Raw genomic sequence first — 18,975 nt, forward strand, 5'->3', positions numbered from 1 at the left:
AATGCAACACACTTTTTTATTGTAATCTTTTCTGACTGAAAACGTGCAGATATGCCTTCATTTGTACTGAGCAGAACAGTGGTGTCTCCTTCGCTTGACGTGTGATTTGATGCTCATGAGCAGGAGCATGGACGTTGTTAGCTGAGAGTCTAACGGCACCTGTCGACGAGTTCAAGAAGTACGATGAAGGCCTTGCGGTCTCCACAATTATCTACGGCTACGCGTTGCCGGAGTGAATTGCGGAGGCCACGAGCGCCTGGCTCACGAGGTGGTAAGGGGTCCTCATGCTACGAAAACTTTGGAAAACTTATTCTACCTGCTATTTATATTCAAAAACGGTTGAAAATGTCAACATGAAGGTAGTTAACCACAGTTTCACTCACTCCTGTAAAAGCAGAACCTTGAGCGTAATGCTAGGAGGCCATTGGCATCGTTATCGCTTCACAGCATTGCTGGAGGCTACATGCACTTTAGAGGCTTTTCAGATCAAAATATGCTGCTTATAAAATAGCCGCACACTTTTGGGATCAACCGCTGCAGCTACACTACGAAGGGTGAGCTTTCTGTTTCACCAGTAAAAAACTGGGTCGAGAAAAATCGGTTGTCAGTCCCTTTAAGAATGACGCGTCATTTCGTTCTTGCTCCTACACAAGTCAAAGCGAAACTAAAGCGTAAACCATGCTAGGCTGTTGATGTAGTTACTAGGTATACCAGTCGCTGTTTTCCCATTTTGGTTGTGTTTCTCTTCAGCAAACGTCCCATTGTACCGCATTATGTGACCTTATCGTTCGCGTTGCAAAATGGTACGTATTGTATCAGTCTAAACAGAGCTAGCTCAAGTAGGATATCTGGATTAGGTCATGCTATCCATGATTGGGTCATGGATATCCGGATTATATCATGCTAGACACTGCCTACACAATGCCTAGTATGCTCTTTGGCGACGTCACTTTGATGTATCACTTATTAGTGGGTTTATGCAAAGCAACACTGCGGATGATGTTATGGACATTTTGGACTGGGGAATTGGCACACTATTGTAAACTGACAAAATGGCTGCCCAATTTTGGCAAGGCCTGGCGATGATGTGTAACCCCCTCACCTGGATGCATAAGTGCATCCAGGTGAGGGGGTTACACATGCACGCGCATGCACGTGCACACTCATACACACACACACACACACACACACACACACGCACACACACACACACACACACACACACACGCATGCACGCACACATACTAACTCACTATTTTGCAAATGGTAGTACATTTATGGATTAGCTAAAATGCTCTATTGCTTGGAGGTTTGTCATGATTATTATTGTTAGGCACTGCACTGTGTTGATCTTCACACTGTAATACCTTGGTGACAGAGGCAAAGCGCTTGAGTAGTTCTTCAGCCTGATTAACTTGCCTGTGCACGTGCAGTACGTCCCTTGGCTGGTGAGCCAGTGTTGCCGCGTCGTGGAGGCGAAGGGCCTGGAGACCGTGGGTGTGTATCGCATCCCGGGCAACAGTGCCGCGGTAGCCGCCCTCTCTGCCACTGTCAACGGCACCGGTGGGCCGCTGGACCTGACCGATCCACGATGGGGTGACGTGCACGTGGTCTCCAGCCTGTTGAAGGCCTTCTTCCGGCAGCTGCCCGATCCCCTGGCTGGCCTCTACCCGCGATTCATCGCCGCTGCCCGCGTACCTCAGGGTGCTCAACGTCTCGCTGCCCTTCGAGCACTGGTAAGATGCAATGCTTGACACCATTGCCTCTTGGGCTGTGTCTGCGGACTTTTTGGCGTACTACTTTAAGGGGGGACGCGGCTTTCGTATCGCGAAAAATGGCAAAAAAATCGATTTTTTGAAAATCACATTTTCAGTTTCTGTAGCCCTTTTTATATCCGATTCCTAAATATCTTCACCGAAAACCGCGTAGAAGTGCTATAAAAAAATTGTTGCGCCTGCCGAGGTGGCGAAAATTATTGGGGAAATCGCAAAAAAACACTGATTTTCAAAAAATCATAGCTCCGCAACGACGCCACCGGGCGCCGATATCTTGGGCTCATCGGAAAGTGCATTTCTCCGTCTTCAAATTCCCTGCCGCAGCTGGCTCCTCCCTTCGAAAACAAGCGCACAAAAAGCAAATGTTCGAAGGTCGTTTCGAGCCCTCCGATTGGCCGCGTCCGCCATGTTGCCCCAGCGCGCCTCGCCATTGGTCTGATGCTCGCTCCGGGAGATCGTCGTCTGCAGCTCGTGCGTCTCGAGCTCACGGCTGTCGAAAGTCGCGCTACTTCGTTGCGTGTTCGCAATCGCTCTGTGTTCACGACTCGACGATAACTTTGAACAAGAACTACGTTTTAGTTTGGAGCTACTAGCGGAAGCTCGGTGGGATTACGATGGCGCGCCGCACTCGTAGCGAACATCGCAAACGCGCGTCTCGGACCGACTTCCTAGCGTTGACTCGTCGGATCCGTGGTTGGAGGTTCTGCTTATGCGCACTTCGGACGTCGTGACGAAGATGATCGCAGGACGACTCTTTGTACTCGTGACCACGCCTTACGAACTTTGAAACATCGGGCACCGCGGCCGGCGCGTCTACTGCTCGGAGTCGTCACTAGGCCTAACTCCGCTCACGGCGTCGGCACGCGAGACGAACCTCGAACTTTGCGGGCAAGAGCAACGCGTTAGCGGACTCGCGGCAGTGTGCTTCTTCTCAAGGAACGAAGCGCTTCCCCCGCCGGCTTCTCGGTACAGCGGATGGTCATTTTACGCATCGGCAGCGGACCCCACCGCCAAGCTCGTCGCGCAGCGGGCGCGCGTCGGCGTCCCGCAATGCGATGCCAAACACGTTGCGCGCCTATTTTTCGTCGCCGCACCTAGGCATATTGCGCATCGTCACCGAATGCCGCCACCCAGCACATCGCGTGCTGACTTCCCGGACTATGCGGCCGAGCACTTAGAGGTGAAATAAAGCACTGTTGATGCAATTTAGGCGCGCTTGGAGCCGTGCGTGGTATCGCCGTAAGTGCTCATGAATCATCTGAAAAATTAAAAGCCTCGCAGAAAACCGTGTCCGCGACCGGGTGAATGATGAAGCGCATCGCAGGCGAGGTTTACAAATTAGCTTGACGAGTGAAACAGGGGGATGAATTCATATCTGCCCAGTTCGCGTCTTGAATAAACTGCTAAGGAATTCCTATTCCACCAATGTCTTGGCCATAACTGCCTGTTATTTAGGAGGAAGTGATAGGTTGCCATGATGAGAGCCGCTTTTAGTATCCTATAAAAATGATTCAATGATCAGTTGCAATCAAGACTGTTAATTATGTTAATGAGAGCATGAATACAAGAAAGCTGGCAAATCATCATAGTACATGACCTACTTGAATTGCAATATCTTGTTTTTTGTCATGTCTATTACACCACTTCATAACTTCGTTTAAAATTCATGCTACATGTTCTTTGTATATCAGAAAAGAATTTTAAGAAAAAAGAAAGAAAACAAAGGCACAACCGATGAAAGGCCACATGTGCAGGAGGTCCAACCTTATAAAACACCTTAAAGATCACAATCTTCTTGTGTTTTAGAGAAGCAAGGCACCTCAAACTAAAGACAGGGCACTCAAGAAAGTGCACATTACGAAGGACTCAAAAGATTACGACCCCAGTGCCTTTTGATGAAGTAATATCGTTGGTACAACTTTAAAAGCCGTTTTCTCAAAACGACTTTTCTTGCTTCCTGCTTCGCTTGTTCCGCTGATTTCTCACTGACCGCTGGGTCTATTTCAGTTCCGTTTTTTGTTCTATATTCCTTGAAGCACAGTTCAGGGCGTGACATTCTTGCTTTTTCAGTATGGCGTTTTGATAATTAGCTATTTGACGAGTTGCACAAAGCCTCGATGCCTGTTGTGCAGTCACCTCATGAAAAAGGAAAACTAAAAAAAATTTTGTTGCAAATAAAAAAATCTAAGAATGTCACGCCCGCAATCAGACATCTTAGAATGCATGGCACTTTGAACGAGTTTCCTATCGCATTTTTTAAGCGAGTCAGACTCGGAACAAGAGCAGAAGGTGAAATATATTGTGAATCAAAAAGTTGTAAAGATATATTCATGAAATTTCTACAGTAGCATTAAAACAACGTTTCAAATAAGTGTGTCAATTTTCATCAAAATCCATGAAGAAATAAGAAAGTTGGTACCGAAAGCCACGTCCCCCCTTAACACACATAAATGTACAAACAAGGACACAGGAAGACACGTGAATATTCAAGCACTGCGCCTTGTTGTGTCCTTGTGTGCAAACACCAGAAACTTGTGCATATCCTCTATGCTTAATTTTAACATCATCTCTCTACTTTTCATGACAGGTACACGAGCTTCCTGTGCACAACTTTGAAACCCTCAAGTTCCTCATGCAGCATCTCAAGAAAGTGGTGGCTCACAGTGAAACCAACAAGGCAAGGCCTAATGTTCATATTGATATATGAGGCACGTCAGAACCTTACTTTAATGAAGTCGCATCTCACGTTCAAATACCTTCCTTATATAGTAAAACCTTGATACTATAACGAACCCTGGTTTAATGAAATCCACGACAAGTGCGGCAAGTTTGGCAGGTTGGTAAGGATGCATCTTACAATGTTTAGCGCACTAAAGACTGGGACAAGAGAAAGCGACGTAAACGGGACAAGCGCTAACTTCAAACCACATTCAGCTAGGAAAATACATGAGCCATACACTAATCCAATCGCATTGATCTCTCACTCGATCACGTCTATCAACTATAAATCTGAAAAGCTAATAAACTGTCAAGAAAACGTAACCAAAAAAACCACACAATTAAAAAAAACCTGTACTATCAAGAAAAATATTGACTACAGAGAACAAGGTAAAGAACAAGTGCACTGTGGCATTGCAAGATAATATTTTTTAAGTACTTAGTACTTTAGGGGCCCAGCTTGTCGTTAGTAGATCTCATGTGGCGTGATCACGCCCGCAATCAAGTGCTCAATACAGGCCTAAACCAATGCTAGCAATGCTCCAAACCAAAATAAACGAAGGTCTAAAATAATAGAATTAACAGAAATAACCAAGAAGTAATCGCAATAATTAACTTAAAATCGCTAAAAACGCTTTCGAAACGTGCGGCTGACACCTGCGCCGTGCGAGAGAGGGCGCCACTGCCTCACCAAGCGCGTGATTGCTCCTCCCACCGGCACTTCTCCGGCGTCTTCGCCGCTATATCTGAAGGGGGAAGCAACCTGACTGAACTCGCTGCAGACAACACTTATCTCATCTGCCGTAACAATGAAGTAAATAAAGCGCAACAAAAAGTAGCGTGCAGGTCGCACACCGAGTTTGCGAATCTCCCTAACAAGATTCTACTCGTGCCAGGGAAACTGTACATGCTTACCTCAAACATTGACGTCATCGGCGGTTTGGTAAACGAAGCTGTGGGAACTCTGTGACCAGAAATCGCTGGGTGTCCGTGCTAGCGACTTTCTCAGGTTTCACAGTAGTGGACCTGCATTTAGTGCAGGATTTAGAACACCAATGGCTACACAAGTTTTTTTACCACTTCCACTTGAAGTGTTGGCTTCACAGAAGCGAGAGCTGCACCTCAAAAATGTGGTTTCACGGTAGCGCCTAGTGCACTGCCGTGAGGCTATTTTTTCAGGCGGGTTATATGTGGTAAGATGCATATATTTGTTCATTTCTAATACTTCAATAACTTAGAATACTAACATGAGAGACAAAGCAAATATCAGTTATCATAACGTTCGATCAAATATTCGAAAAAATCATGTTCGCCCAAGCTCAGTGCTATTGCTTTTTCTCTCATCAAGGTTAATTAACTGCGCTCCTCAACTCGTGGTGCGCTTGACACCATGCTGTGCCACAAAAGCTCTGCATTTTCACTTGTAGAGGGTGGCTGACAAATAATTACGACTTTGGCACGATGCCTGTACAGAAAAGCATTGAAAATAGCGTCAAGAAGCACAGTTGAGCAAATGGAACAGAATGCACTTTTCTGTCGGTTTCTCTCGCAGAAAATGTGCCACTCAACGTGTGGTGTGGCCTTTGGCTTTCAAACCTTTGGTTGTGATTTCCACGTTGATGGGTTATAAGCATGAGCACGAACTAAAAGAGCTTAGAATGGACACCGTGAGCCTACAAATAACACAGTGACGTGTTGTCTGGGGCTGCTGCCTCATGTTTCTCACACATGCTACTGAAGTGTGAATTACCGAATGTGAATTCGACACGGATGACATCTCGAAATCTGAACTGCCACGTTCGTCTCCTTGTCTAAATTGAAAAATCGTGGAAGTAACTGCAGAAAAAAATTGGATGTAGTCAGATTTGCTCTGGTCGATCATAAAACTCTTAAGATACAGTCAACGTCCAATTTTTCGGACTCCCTAGGGACCGCGAAATCGTCCGGAAAATCGGGCGGTCCGAAAAAACAAATTCATGCTTCTTTATTCCGCTCAAGCGGTCAAATCACCACAGCCACGTCCGAAATAGCTTTATTGCCTCCCAGTACAATTATCAGGCATTTTGGTGCGCGCCCAGGCTCCTCGCAAATACATTCGGTACCTGCCACGAACCCCGCTTAACTACGTACGTGCCAACTGCCATTTTTGCATCTCGTGATGAGCGCCGCTGATAACGAACAGCAAAGCGCGGAATAGATTACGGCTTTCTCGCATGAAGCATTTGGAAACGATGACGCGGTACACAAAGACTGGCAGAAGAGCGGACGACTCGTCCGGATTTCCCCGATGCATGTGCGCACGTAAACGATGTGCACACACATCGCCGAATCTCCGCCGATACGCAGCATTTGCTGCAGTGTCAAGCCGGTCGTTTCTAGTTGTGTGCAGCACATCACCAACTAAGCTGAAGCTGTCACTGTACTGTTGCGGTATCGTACACACGCAGTTATCATGAAAGGGTTCGTGATGCGCACTTTGTTCCTGACCGCACACGAGCGCGGCAATGGCAAGCTGGTTTCGTCCGTGAAGGCAACGCATCTGTGCGGCGCACTTAGCGGTCTTGCACAAAGAGGCAGCAGGAATGGTGGCGCGGCGCATTTGGGTTCTCGCCTATTAAATGCGTGCGGTACACACGCAACTGCGCTAGGCCACATGCACTACCGAGCAGTTAACTGAAGATGCTTATCGTAAGGGTTGTCAGCGATTAAGCCGTACTGGTGCGTTTGCCAGCTGCCGCCATCACGCCTCCGTGCATTTCCACTGCTTATCCGCCCGGCGCCGCAATAGCGGCCCTTTTGATTTTCTGGTCTGCGTCACCACATAATGCTTCGGCATTGCGGCAGAGCTGTCTTTCGGAGTCTGCTACTGTCGTAAACAGATCGACTCGCGAAAGCGCTGGTTCGAACCTACGAGATGATAGACATGGCAGAGGTGGGGCCTTCAAATAATGCCTTTCGGACCTGCAATTTGGGCAGAAAGTCCGAAAAATCGGACGCGGAATAGCTTCAGCGTCCGAAATTTTGGACGTTCTATAATACATTGACGTCTATGGGGCTGGTGACGGTGCTGCGAAAGCGTCCGAATTTTCGAGCATGTCCGGAAAATCGGGCGTCCGAAAAAGCGGCAGTTGACTGTACCATTCATAGAACCACTGGGCCAGCTTGAGAATCCCCGGTTTACAAATTGTGTCATTTCTTATTGCTGATTGACGAAGTTGTAGGCTTGAGATAGTTGAGTTTCCAGAAATTTCGTGAATTTCCACTATATTTTTTAATGAGACTGATAGCCTAAGTAAAAACAGTGCTTTCTACAGCTACTGGATATTCTTTCTTTATTTTTAATGCAACAGAGTTCATCAAAATTACTGCTGTGGTTGCTGAGAAAAATGATTTCTCCATTCCTAGGTATTTAGCAAGGGGTTGAAATCAGTAGCGTAGGAGACAAAATAATAATGATTAAAAAAAATAAAACAAATAAAGTGCATTTTTAACTTTATAATTGAATTAGTAACCGGCACCAAAAGTAAGCAGATTTACTGCTAAATTAATAGACATTGTGCCATTGGAACTTGCGGTAAGAACCACCATTTCGTCTACATTGCTGTGCAAGAACAGTATTGTTGCATCCGTTGTGTGCCATTAAGCGACCGTATATTGTTTTTTTTTTGTGTGTGTGTTTTCTTTTATGAAGCTGAAACAAGTATTTAGACCCTCACTTGTGTTACTTCCAATACTCACGGGATTTTGAAGGAATCCTGGGGACAACTTTTTTTTTTTTTTCCCTCATGGCAACACTTAGGACCCGTGAAATGGTGCATAAATTTTCGCTCGGTGCTTTATCAGACCAGTCTTGTATCATTCGCGCGACTTAAAAGGATTCTAATCTTGACTTCTCCTTCCACTGTGCATGCAGATGGAGGCTCGCAACCTGGCCATTGTTTTTGGACCAACGCTGGTGCGCACAGCCGACAACAGCATGTTGACCATGATAACCGACATGTCCCACCAGTGCCACATCACCGAAGCGCTCATCAACTATGTGAGCATCGACACGCTGTGCACTATCATTATTGACGCATTAGGGTGGTCATGCATGGACAAGGTGCAGAGAAAGTAACAGTGAACGAACAATGAAAGCCTCGGGCTGGTGCTGTTTAAACCAGAGGTCTTTGCATATACGTGTCCCTTTATTCAAACCAGAGTTCTTCCACAAAATTTTTTTCTGGTCACAAAAGTTCTATGGGAAACCTTCCTATGGCCACACTGATGCAGCAGACTTTCACGCAGGCAGCACAAGGCACAACATAGAAATGTTGGCAGTGCGTCAGGTGATTGCTCGCCGCAGACATTGGACACCTCGTTATAATTGCGTACTGTTGCAGGCGGACTACATCTTCAGTCCAACTGACGAGGCCACAGTCCCAGACCTTCCGCTGGATGTGACTGCCCTATCAGACACAGACTCATCAGTGCTCCTGGGCAACCTGCACAAAGTTGGTGGGCAGGGTGAGTTGACTGGAAATGCCTTCAGTTCGAGGTGTATCAAGCACAGGCCGGTAGTACAGTTAAACCTAATTGGTGGTGAAGTTGAAAGGAAAGACAAATTTACTTCGTTATTGCCATTACTTTGTCTCTACTCTTGTACTGCCCGTTACACTCGGTAAAAGGGATGTAATTGCTGAACATTCAACACAGTCAAAGCCCCACAAGCTTAGGGGTGCTTTGGATATATGAAGTTCACTACTGCCTTCTGCTGAGTCTTCTTTAGGTAGATGACTATACTGTCTGCATTACCAGTGCCTCCACTTCATTCTCGTGGTGATTGCGCACGCTGAAGAAACGACGCAACAAATCCGCTGCATCCAGACCCTTCACAGCCATTGGATGCCTACCTCGTGAACACCTGATTTGTGATTTTTTCCACTGAAATTGCCAGGAGGCCTCGGAAGTAGTGAATGCGATCTGGGATGCCTCCCCTAGCCACAGACATTCAGTAGCAACTGTGGAAAGTTTTCTCAAAAAGCTGCCAGTGTTTCTTTTGAGTTGTCGCGCTGGTCATGCAAGCGTGCTGCATGCACTAATTCTTTAATACCTTCAACTGCTGGTGCCAATGAAATCGCATAATTCGATTACATTTACGTGGATGGCGCTGTTCTCACCTCAGCAGCTTTAGTAGACGATGAGATTGTTGCTGAGTGCCAATCAGTGCACCATTGACGAAGCTTAGAAGGAGGTGGAGCATTGGTCGCATTCTTGGACAATCACAAGGTGAAAAGTTTCACAAGGTGCTCAGCCATCCATGGGCCATGGCAGTCTAGCACTTTGCTAACTGGGTTGAGGCTGTGCCAAGATTGTTATTGCTCGAAGATGCCAATGCATTAAGCGATAATCTTGCACCCAATTATGCTCTCCGTTCTACTCTTGAAGGCGAAGCTCAAGAGCGTCCTCCAACTTTTTTGCAGGGTTCCACTGTATCTGTAAACACTAATTTATGTTTCATGAAGTAAGGCATGCTGCTTGGTTTGTAGGTTCACAGATTCAACAAACTTATATAACTGCACAAAGAAGATGGAACAAAAACAGGAACATAGATGCACACACTGCACTTTGTGTGTGCATATATGTTGCTATTTTCGTGCCGTCTTCTTTGTGCAGTTATAAGTTTGCTGAATTTACGTTTCATCATGGACTGGAAGGATACACGATGCCGTGAATTGCAGCAGCAGGAGGTTGCAACCCGGACGTGTCCACCCGAGACCTGGTCTCGTCGCTCGTGAGTGCGGCCAACCGCAAGCTGCGCCAGCGCAAGCTTTCCCTCACTGTGGAGACCAGCGGTGGCAGCCCAAGCTCCAGCGGTGGGGGTCCTCTGAAGCCAGGCTCACGGGTCAAGGACAAGATCTTGGCCTTCGAGGGCAAAGTGGGCGAGGAGACGAGCAGCAAGGCGGCCAGCAACGGATCGCTGCCTGCAGAGAGCAGCTCTCCGCCACCTCCCCTCTCGGCCGGCTCCAGCAGCTATCCTCCGTCCCCAACACGGACTCTGCTGGGATCTCCACCTCAGACACCCTCTGTGTGCTCAGAGTGAGTCTTGCCTGGCTGTGTTGGTCCTTGTGAAGGCACTGTGGAAAGCAAAAGGGTGGAAAAAAAAAAAGAAAAAGATGTGTGGTTGATGGCACTTTCAACACTCACTGCACCACCTGCTGACATGACGGTACTTAGAAGTGCATGAAACACGAGAAAGGAGAACTAAACAGGACGAGCACTCTCCTTTCTCACACAAGGAACACAAGGAAAAAACACAAGGAACACAAGAAAGGAGAGTGCTCATACTGTTTAGTTCTCGTTTCTCGTGTTCCTTGTGTTTTTTGCACTTCTTAGTACCATCACACAACCTTGCCCAAGTATCTGTTATACACCTGCTGACCCCTTGCACTCTAGTGTTTGTAACCTGGCCCTATAGTGTGGTGTATGATTTGACTTTTTTGTAGAACATGACTTGAGTTTTGGCTAGGCTAATGTGAATACTATGTGTTTTTGGGTCGCAGAAGTTGAAGTTAATAACAATTAGTATTGAATTATTTCGAAGCGAATCGTTCGAATGGTGGGATTTGTGTCAAACCTCAATACAAGGGCCTGATTTTTATGAATTTTTAAGGAGTGGCTTGCCAGAACAAATACAGCCTATGGAGTCATAACTGCGGCATGAATTAGCACAGTGCCGAAAAGAAAATGCAACACACACATTCGTGCTTTCTTGTCTCTTTGTGTGTGTCATGTTTTCTTTTGCTGTGTCGCACTTATTCATGGTCTTATAGAACACAAACTTGTCCGAACAGCTGGAATTTTGAACTATGGGTTCAGTCTATTTCCATAGCTGTGTTATTGAAATGAATAACTGTATGTGTTCTTTTTCTCTTATTTCTGCTGTCTTTCGTAACAGGGGGTGTAGATTGTACAAGTAAGGTACGGTATGTTTCAAAGTTACCATAGTTCACGCGTACTATAACCCACCGTAGAGCTTCACACACACATACACACAAAAAAAGATCTGAAGTGCTGGTAATATGCCAACTATTCCTTTAGGTGTGGCTTCACAGCATTGCAAATTGTGCCTGAAGGAGCGGTTTCACAGCAGCACGGGTCATGCTGCCGTGAAACCACCTTTTCAGGTGCGGTTTGGTTTCGGCACGTTAAACACCAGAATTTAACTTAGTAGAGTAGTGATTCGGGCTAGTTGGTTTTCCATTTCTCGTTAAGGTGGTGTAGCACTAAGCAGGACAAGGGTCTTCGTCATCCCTGTGTCCGTTGTCCTGCTTAGCGCTACACCACCTTAGCAAGAAACAGAATGTAACTTCGCATCTTTTTACACGCAAATCTCACATGCATGTCACTCTTTTGCAGGGACTTGTGCTCATCGCTGGCCAGCGGGAGTGCCTCACCGCGTACCTACGGACAGCTGAGTGCGCTAGCGCAGCAGAAGGTGCGCCACCTGGAGGAAGAAACGCGAGCCCAGCTGCGGGCTTCCTCTCGCCGCTGCTGGCCCCCACCCGCGTGCCCTGGCGGCCCCGCCCAGCGCGAGCAGATCGAGCGCGACTGGCAACGCGCCAAACAGGAGCTCGAGCGCGAGGACCTGCTCGACTTCCTCGCCGACGAACCCACGGCCTACCTGAGGCTGCTCGGAGGCGGGAGCGGCATGCAGCAGCATCAGCGATCGTCGCCCGTGCCTTTCAGTCCCCTCGTCGGTGCCGTGGCAGGCACCTTCTTCCGATCACCGCAGGTGTCCCAGGCATCGCAAGCACCACCGTCGGCAAGCTCAGGTCCGTCACTCGTCTCTTGCTTTCTGGAATGTTACCTTCCGACCGGAAAAATATTTCACGTTCGTGCGTTTTGTTGCTTCCGAAGGACTCTTGGTAACAAGAGGTATAGTACACGGCAGTGTGAACACACGAGAAGTGCATTTATTGCTTTTTCAGTGCTATATTGTCAGCAAACCAATATGATGTACAAGGAATAGCTTCTTGGTGAGACATGGGAATCAATGAAGTTTTACTTGCCGAGCAAGGTTACCTTGTGAATGCCCGCCTGTTCCCGACACCAACAACATTGGTGGCCCTAGTGTAAGTGTGCGTCTGGGTGATTGTGTTTGCCCAGTGTAGGTCCTACGTCCTGTGGTTGTAACAGGAAGCCTTTCACAGGATATTCTGTGAAATTTTCCTCCTGAGAAAACGTGACCGTTTCAGACACATGTTCATGTGCCACAGTTTAAGAGCTGTAAACAAGTTCTTCTTGTGTGCAATATTGCCATGTCGTCAGGTGGTGCTAGCATTGGAAGCACTCAATCATGGTCATGTAATTAAAGGCAATCACGTGAGGAAGCCTAACGATTTGAGATGGGAGAAAGTAAAGCTCTTGTTTTGGCTAGTTGGTACATTCTTGAGCATGTGGTAGGGCTGCGCGAAAAAACACGGACGAAGGGAAGTACACAGGACGGACTTGCGCCCGTTCTGTGTACTTCCCTTCATCCGTGTTTTTTCGCGCAGCCCTACCGTATGTGTTCAAGATGGGAGAGTTTATGGGGAAGGTGAATGTCGAGAGGTATGAGAGAGTTGAGTGTCCCCACTGCATAAGTTATCTTCAACGTAGGAAACAAGTTTTTTTTTTTTTTTAGTGAATAAGCAGTTTACTGTATGTACTCGCGTATAAGCCGCCCCCGTGTATAGCCCTCACCCCCCACTTTTGGACGAAAAAAATCTGAAAAAAAAAAATTGGGGGACCCTTAAGCTTCGCCTTTAAGAGTTGAACGCGATAGCGAAATCCGGCCCCTAGTGCGCACTTCAACCACTAAGTGCATACTTATTAATTTGTATTGTTACACACACACGCACACAGACACACACACGCGCGCACGCGCGAATGGTACAAGTTTTTGATCTAAAGCACGAGTCGCATGGCCTCCAAGATATGCGCCGCGCGTCCGCCATCTCGGAGGCCATAAAGGGTTGAGACATATTTCTCACAATGTCTCACAGATGGCAGCACATTACCTAGCGTTTGCTGTTTTCTTGATCAACGCCTCCTTTAGAAACTGGCGTTGGCTTGAAATGTTTTCCGCTAGATGGACATAGTTGTCCATCTTTAGAGCTGTTTGAAAGTTCGTGTGTGTTTTTAGCGGCGATGGCTGCACTATCCCGGCCTTTTTCGACGTAGTTTGATGGCCTCGCCTATACATCTACAAATCGCCGAATGGGCTCGTTTTTGTCGTGACACCTGCCGAACAAAATGCGTTAAGGAGACTCCTTCCACTACATGGCATTTATGTAGTGTTTTTTTCCGAAGCAGCTGCAAGTTACACGGTGGCTTTGTGGTAGGACACCTGCTTGCCACGCGAACGGCCCGGGCTCGATCCTCAGTGGAACCGAAGATTTTTGTTGTTTGTTTTATTTGCTTCTGTCTCGATTTTTCGCTCACAACCAACGGTGCCGACGCCGACACCGGAATTTCTGCGACACGAGCTGTCTAACGCTATCGCGTTAAAAACAAACTAGAACGTACTGAATCCATAGCCTTCAAGATTGCTCGCAGCGGCAGGCTTGCCGCTGCTCCTCAATCTTGGAGGCCATCCTGTACGTTGCTGGGGAGTGTGTGGTGTGCTTGTGGAGTCTGTTGTGTTGCGTGAGCCGCGTCACTCTTACGTCATGTGGCAGAGGACGATTAGCTCTGGAAGCGCGCTGATGAAATGAGCTCGTCCGACAGTGATTAGACATTGAATAGCGAAATAAAACGTTCATATTTGTCACCACTTTTTTAATTATCCACCACAGTAGAGCAGTGGCACTACAGTGTGTCAATGTGTAGCTATTGGCCCGATTCGTGTATAACCTGCACCTGAGCAAGACTTGATGAAACGAAGTGCGGCTAATACACAAGTACATACGGTAGTAGGCCAAGCTGAAAGCACAGGACATGGCAGTTCGATTCAATTCCCAAAGCAGCTCCTCATGACATTGCAGGTTTGTTCAGTTACTTATTATTTATAAAAAAAAAATTGCATTGCACCTGAAAAAATAAATACAAATTTCAGCTTTACAACACTGGATTTTTCCACTGGGGGAAAAGAAAATGTATGTTCCACAAGAAAACAACAAATTCACTGACATTATGCATACGCAAAAAATGGTTGGTGCAACATTCTTTGTTTTGTGTAAAGAAAGGAAGCAAAAAAAAAGTGACTAAGGAAAATTAAGCCTTCAGATTCAATTTTCTGTTCCGATGAATCGATTTAAATGATGACAGCCTGTTCATGCTTGTGTGCATGTTCCTCTATTATTCAATGGTTGTTCCCCCATCAGCATATACGTGAGCTTAGGTTTGAGAAAAAATTGTTTCCAGCATCTGGCAGCAGCACGTCAGTAGGCAGGCAAATGGTGGCGAACCTTTAAATGTTCTTTGCTTGTTCTTGCTAGATGCGCAACTCAAGCGGATCTGGTTAATGCGGTAGCAGCAGGCACAGTAAGTCGTCACTCGGTCAAGGAACGCAACTCACGATTGAACCCCATATGTGGACTGTTCTTGCACAATCCAGGCCACGTGACAATGTTTGCAAGTGCTCGAGAAGGGATTGTGTACATGCTTCACACTCTGTGTAAAGGCGGCCCTTCCTTCTTGGAGTAGACGCATTGCTCGCAAAATAAGAAGCTTCGATTGCAACAATCTAATTTTGCCTGAGAGCCGAAACCATGGTTTCTGTACTTTTGGTAGCTGAAGGAAAACTTATTGGATAACACTGACAGTGTGATGAGAATAACAGACTAAAAAGTGAAGAAAAAAAGAAAAGAAAAAAAAGGCTAACCTGGTATGTAAATGGTAAGTCATCTTTTCTCTGCCAAATGTACATCAACGAGAGTTTTCAAAGACAGTGTACTGCTCTATCCTGGTTCAGTTCCTTTCTCTCTCTTTTTTTTAATATTAATTTTATGTCAATGTTTTTTTTTTAATTTTAATGGTATGTCATAATGCATCATTGTTGCAGCGGGGAGCAACAGGATAGATGCGGAAGGGCACAAAGTGAAGTGAAGTTTATTCAGAATGTAAAAAATACAGATATACTACTACGCTTTAGGAGGAGGGCAAAAGGCAAAGTGACTGGTGGAGCTCTTTCCTCTAGAGACAGTCATACTAGTATCCAAAAGCCAGCAGCAATGTAAAAAAAAAAAACTGAAAAAGAATCGACAAAATCAACAGAATGGTACTATATGTTATCTGAGTTACGGCCAAATTCATGCATGGACATGCATATAGAAAAGAAAAAGAATTGTTCAAGAAGTCGAAAAGTTACGTGTGCAGTAAACTCGTGATGGTGGAAACAGACTGAACTGTCACATTTTTATTTGATCGCTGCACTCATTGATATCAGTTAAATTGAAAGAGTTCAATAGTCTCTCTCAAAACTTTTTTATTTATCTCTCAAAAGGCAGTGCAAGATATCAGAAATTACTGATGAGATGATAATCAGAAAGCGTGAATGCTGTAAGCCTGCCCATATTTCCATATTTGCTTGTTATGACCGCTGTGTATGATGACACACGTTACGATGATATTGCACCACTGGCCCAGTCACACTTGGTTACTGGGTTGCATTTCCCGCCTAGTGCCTGTTCCTGTGCAGTAACATACTGGGTGACCAAATTAGGCTTTGTGGTTTTTCTTAAAATTCAGCGTTGAGAGTTACATGATAAGATGGAAACGGGTGACTTGAGTTCTGTAATTTAAAAAGAATTGTTGTGGAAGCGAGGCGGCAATTTGGCCTTGCGTTCTGTGGAAACGGGCGAAATCTTTCATGCAGCTGCATTAACAGCAAGTAACAGCGTACTGCTGATGGGAAAAATGGTCTTGGGAAGTTGGTGTTGCATGGCACTTTGACACTTCTGTCACGTGAAAAAAAAAAGGGTCATCTTGCGGTACTTGGTTTGTGCTGATGCCTGGAACGGGTATGGCCTGGCCTCTCTCTTCCTTCAGAACCATTTCGCATGGCGCAGCGGCCCTTGTTGCCGCCTTGGTCACGTGGCATCCACCACGGACTGCCCTTTTCTGGGGCGGGGGCGTCTTCTTTTCTCTCGAGGCATCGAGCCAAGTGGCCTTTTGTGCCCAGTTGGTAGCGGCTGGTGCGTATTCAGCATGGTTTCGGCAGCATCAGGGAGAATGCCGCCACTGCAGTGTGCCTCCTAATACTAGTAGTTAGCTTGCTAACTGCTCGTGTCACCACTCACACCTGTGTGTTTGCTGATGGTGCAGTGTGCATAACAATCCCAGCGCAAGCCTGAAGAGACACATACAGCGACGAAAAGTTGAACCTGTCAGCACAAACGAGCAAACGAAAGCAGATGAACAGATTGCAAAACTACCAACAACTAACTAACAAACAAACAAACAAACAGAAACAGATAGCACCCAGAAGTGGAGTCCTACGAGTGGAAGCACTACCTTCAAGTTCCTGCGTGGGCCTTACTTAATTTTTAGCGGCAAAAACAGACTTGTTAAAAACTCAACTTGCAAGATTTAAGAATGCCTACACCACCACAGCAGTGACCCAAAGACCAAATAATAATAATAATAATAATAATAATAATAATAATAATAATAACAACCTGTGTCGCTACACGAATTGGCAGTGGCATTTCAACACACAGTACTTGTGCTGCTTCCCTTTTTGGATGTTTTTTTTTTTTGCACTCTGTTTCAACCCATCTAATGCCCTGATTTTCTGATTTTCAACTTTATTATGATTTTAAAAGTGATAATCAGAATACTACTTCAAGAAAGCTCTGTGAGAGGGCATGATGGTGTCAAGAGAATGTTGCCTTTCCATGTTCTGCGGACGTGAAACTGCCTTTTCGCACTAATACTGTGTTTGCCTGCCATTTACCTCATCTACTACATCTCTTCCTTTTTCTTTGTTTTTGCTTCATACACAAAGCAAACCGTGCTGCATAAGCTAATATTTAATGATACATGAGTAATGTTGTAGAGAAAAGAATTGAAAAACACGTTTTTTTTTTGTTTTTTTTTGCCGGAATAGGGTGTGTCAGAGGAGAGGTAACAAGACAAGTCTTTTTGGCGCCTTTGTTTTCTTAGGTTTTATTTACTGAACCTTGCTTACAGCACTTCTTTTTTTGCGCATTATTGGTTGCAACGATTTATTTAAAACATACTCTAGTAAAAGTAAATTAAGCGAAAATAAATGGTCATGATTTAATGTTGAACCTTTCTTTTCTGGCCATTGCAGTAAGAGCTTGGTAATTTGGATCTGATGGGTATCAGCTGAAAATATCCGAATGATGAGAAATATCAGATCAGTGGCTGACAGAAGGTAACAGTTGGAAAAGTTCTTGGTTCATTCTGGGTTTTACTTGGTGATGGCTTGTGGGCATGTGAGTGCATCTCCCTGTTAATGTTTTGTGAGGACACCTCAGTCATATCAGAATTGACTTACCGCAGCACATGATAGAATTTGTAAGAGATTTATCAGCTTGCCTTCTCCACACTTTTCTATTGACGCAAGCAATGTGGCCATAGTGGTAACTAAAGCTTCGTAGGTCTGAAAGCTGGAGAAAGTGAGAGGTGGTGGCTGCGGTGCACATTCATTTGTTGCCTCCATAGCTAAGTTCACAGTTGGCCTTTGTATTAACTCTTTTTTTGTTTATTATCTCCCCCCCCTTTTTTGTTGAGATATAGTGAAAAGCCTGTACTATACAGGTTGGTGCACCAGGTCTGTTGTCGCTCTGAGTGTCCAATCAAAACAACAAAAGCGAAGCAGTCTTTTTGGCTGTGAGTTGTTAAGCATATGTAACTGTTGTAGGGCTTCAAATGCGTGGTTGACCACTTTAGGATGAACTTGCATTGCATAGGTTGTAAAATGATGGGAACGACAAACAGCCGGCTTCTTTTGGTATCTTCCTCTCCCACCTCCATGTGATGCGAAGGCACACGTTAAAAAATCTACATCATCCATGTCTCTTATAATGAGTTCAGCTTGGAACAACGCCGACAAGCCAGCCATTTGTGCATCATGTTTTACTGTAGGTGTACTATCACGCTCAGTATGAGCTACATCACGCGAGCGCGTGGCCGAGCGCTCTGCAAGGTTGTACAGTTGCGCCGATTATGGTATATTTTCGAGTTATTGGGAGAGAGTTTGGCTGTCCCTGCGAGCGCGCATCGCGTCCACTTGCTTTCACCCTCGCCCTCGTTTTGCCCTGCGATGATATCAGCTGCGAAAATGATAACTTCGAGGGTGAAAGCAAGCAAGTGGGGGCGATGCGCACTCGCAGGGACAGCCAAACTCTCTCCCAATAACTCGAAAATATACCATAATCGGCGCAACTGTACAACCTTGCAGAGCGCTCGGCCACGCGCTCGCGTGGTGTAGCTCATACTGAGCGCGATAGTACATTGTCTGTCTACGGACACTGTTGCAGTGCTTCCCCCC

The 18,975-nt window shown here is 45.9% G+C and overlaps 1 protein-coding gene across 3 annotated transcripts in view; it reads left to right on the top strand.

Moving 5' to 3' along the window:
* LOC119386985 (rho GTPase-activating protein 23) overlaps positions 1 to 18,975 on the top strand; it is an 88,300-nt gene that overhangs the window by 59,863 nt on the left and 9,462 nt on the right. For 2 of the 3 annotated variants that reach the window (XM_037654279.2, XM_037654283.2), the window contains 6 exons: positions 1,434 to 1,736; positions 4,363 to 4,452; positions 8,407 to 8,532; positions 8,876 to 8,999; positions 10,214 to 10,571; positions 11,892 to 12,307. In XM_037654279.2, coding sequence (XP_037510207.1) covers positions 1,434 to 1,736; positions 4,363 to 4,452; positions 8,407 to 8,532; positions 8,876 to 8,999; positions 10,214 to 10,571; positions 11,892 to 12,307 — 1,417 coding nt within the window. The remainder of the gene's footprint in view (positions 1 to 1,433; positions 1,737 to 4,362; positions 4,453 to 8,406; positions 8,533 to 8,875; positions 9,000 to 10,213; positions 10,572 to 11,891; positions 12,308 to 18,975) is intronic. The other variant, XM_037654280.2, reaches the window with a different exon arrangement.

Source organism: Rhipicephalus sanguineus, chromosome 3, assembly GCF_013339695.2.
Source record: "Rhipicephalus sanguineus isolate Rsan-2018 chromosome 3, BIME_Rsan_1.4, whole genome shotgun sequence".
In the NCBI taxonomy this organism is placed as follows: Eukaryota; Metazoa; Arthropoda; class Arachnida; order Ixodida; family Ixodidae; genus Rhipicephalus; species Rhipicephalus sanguineus.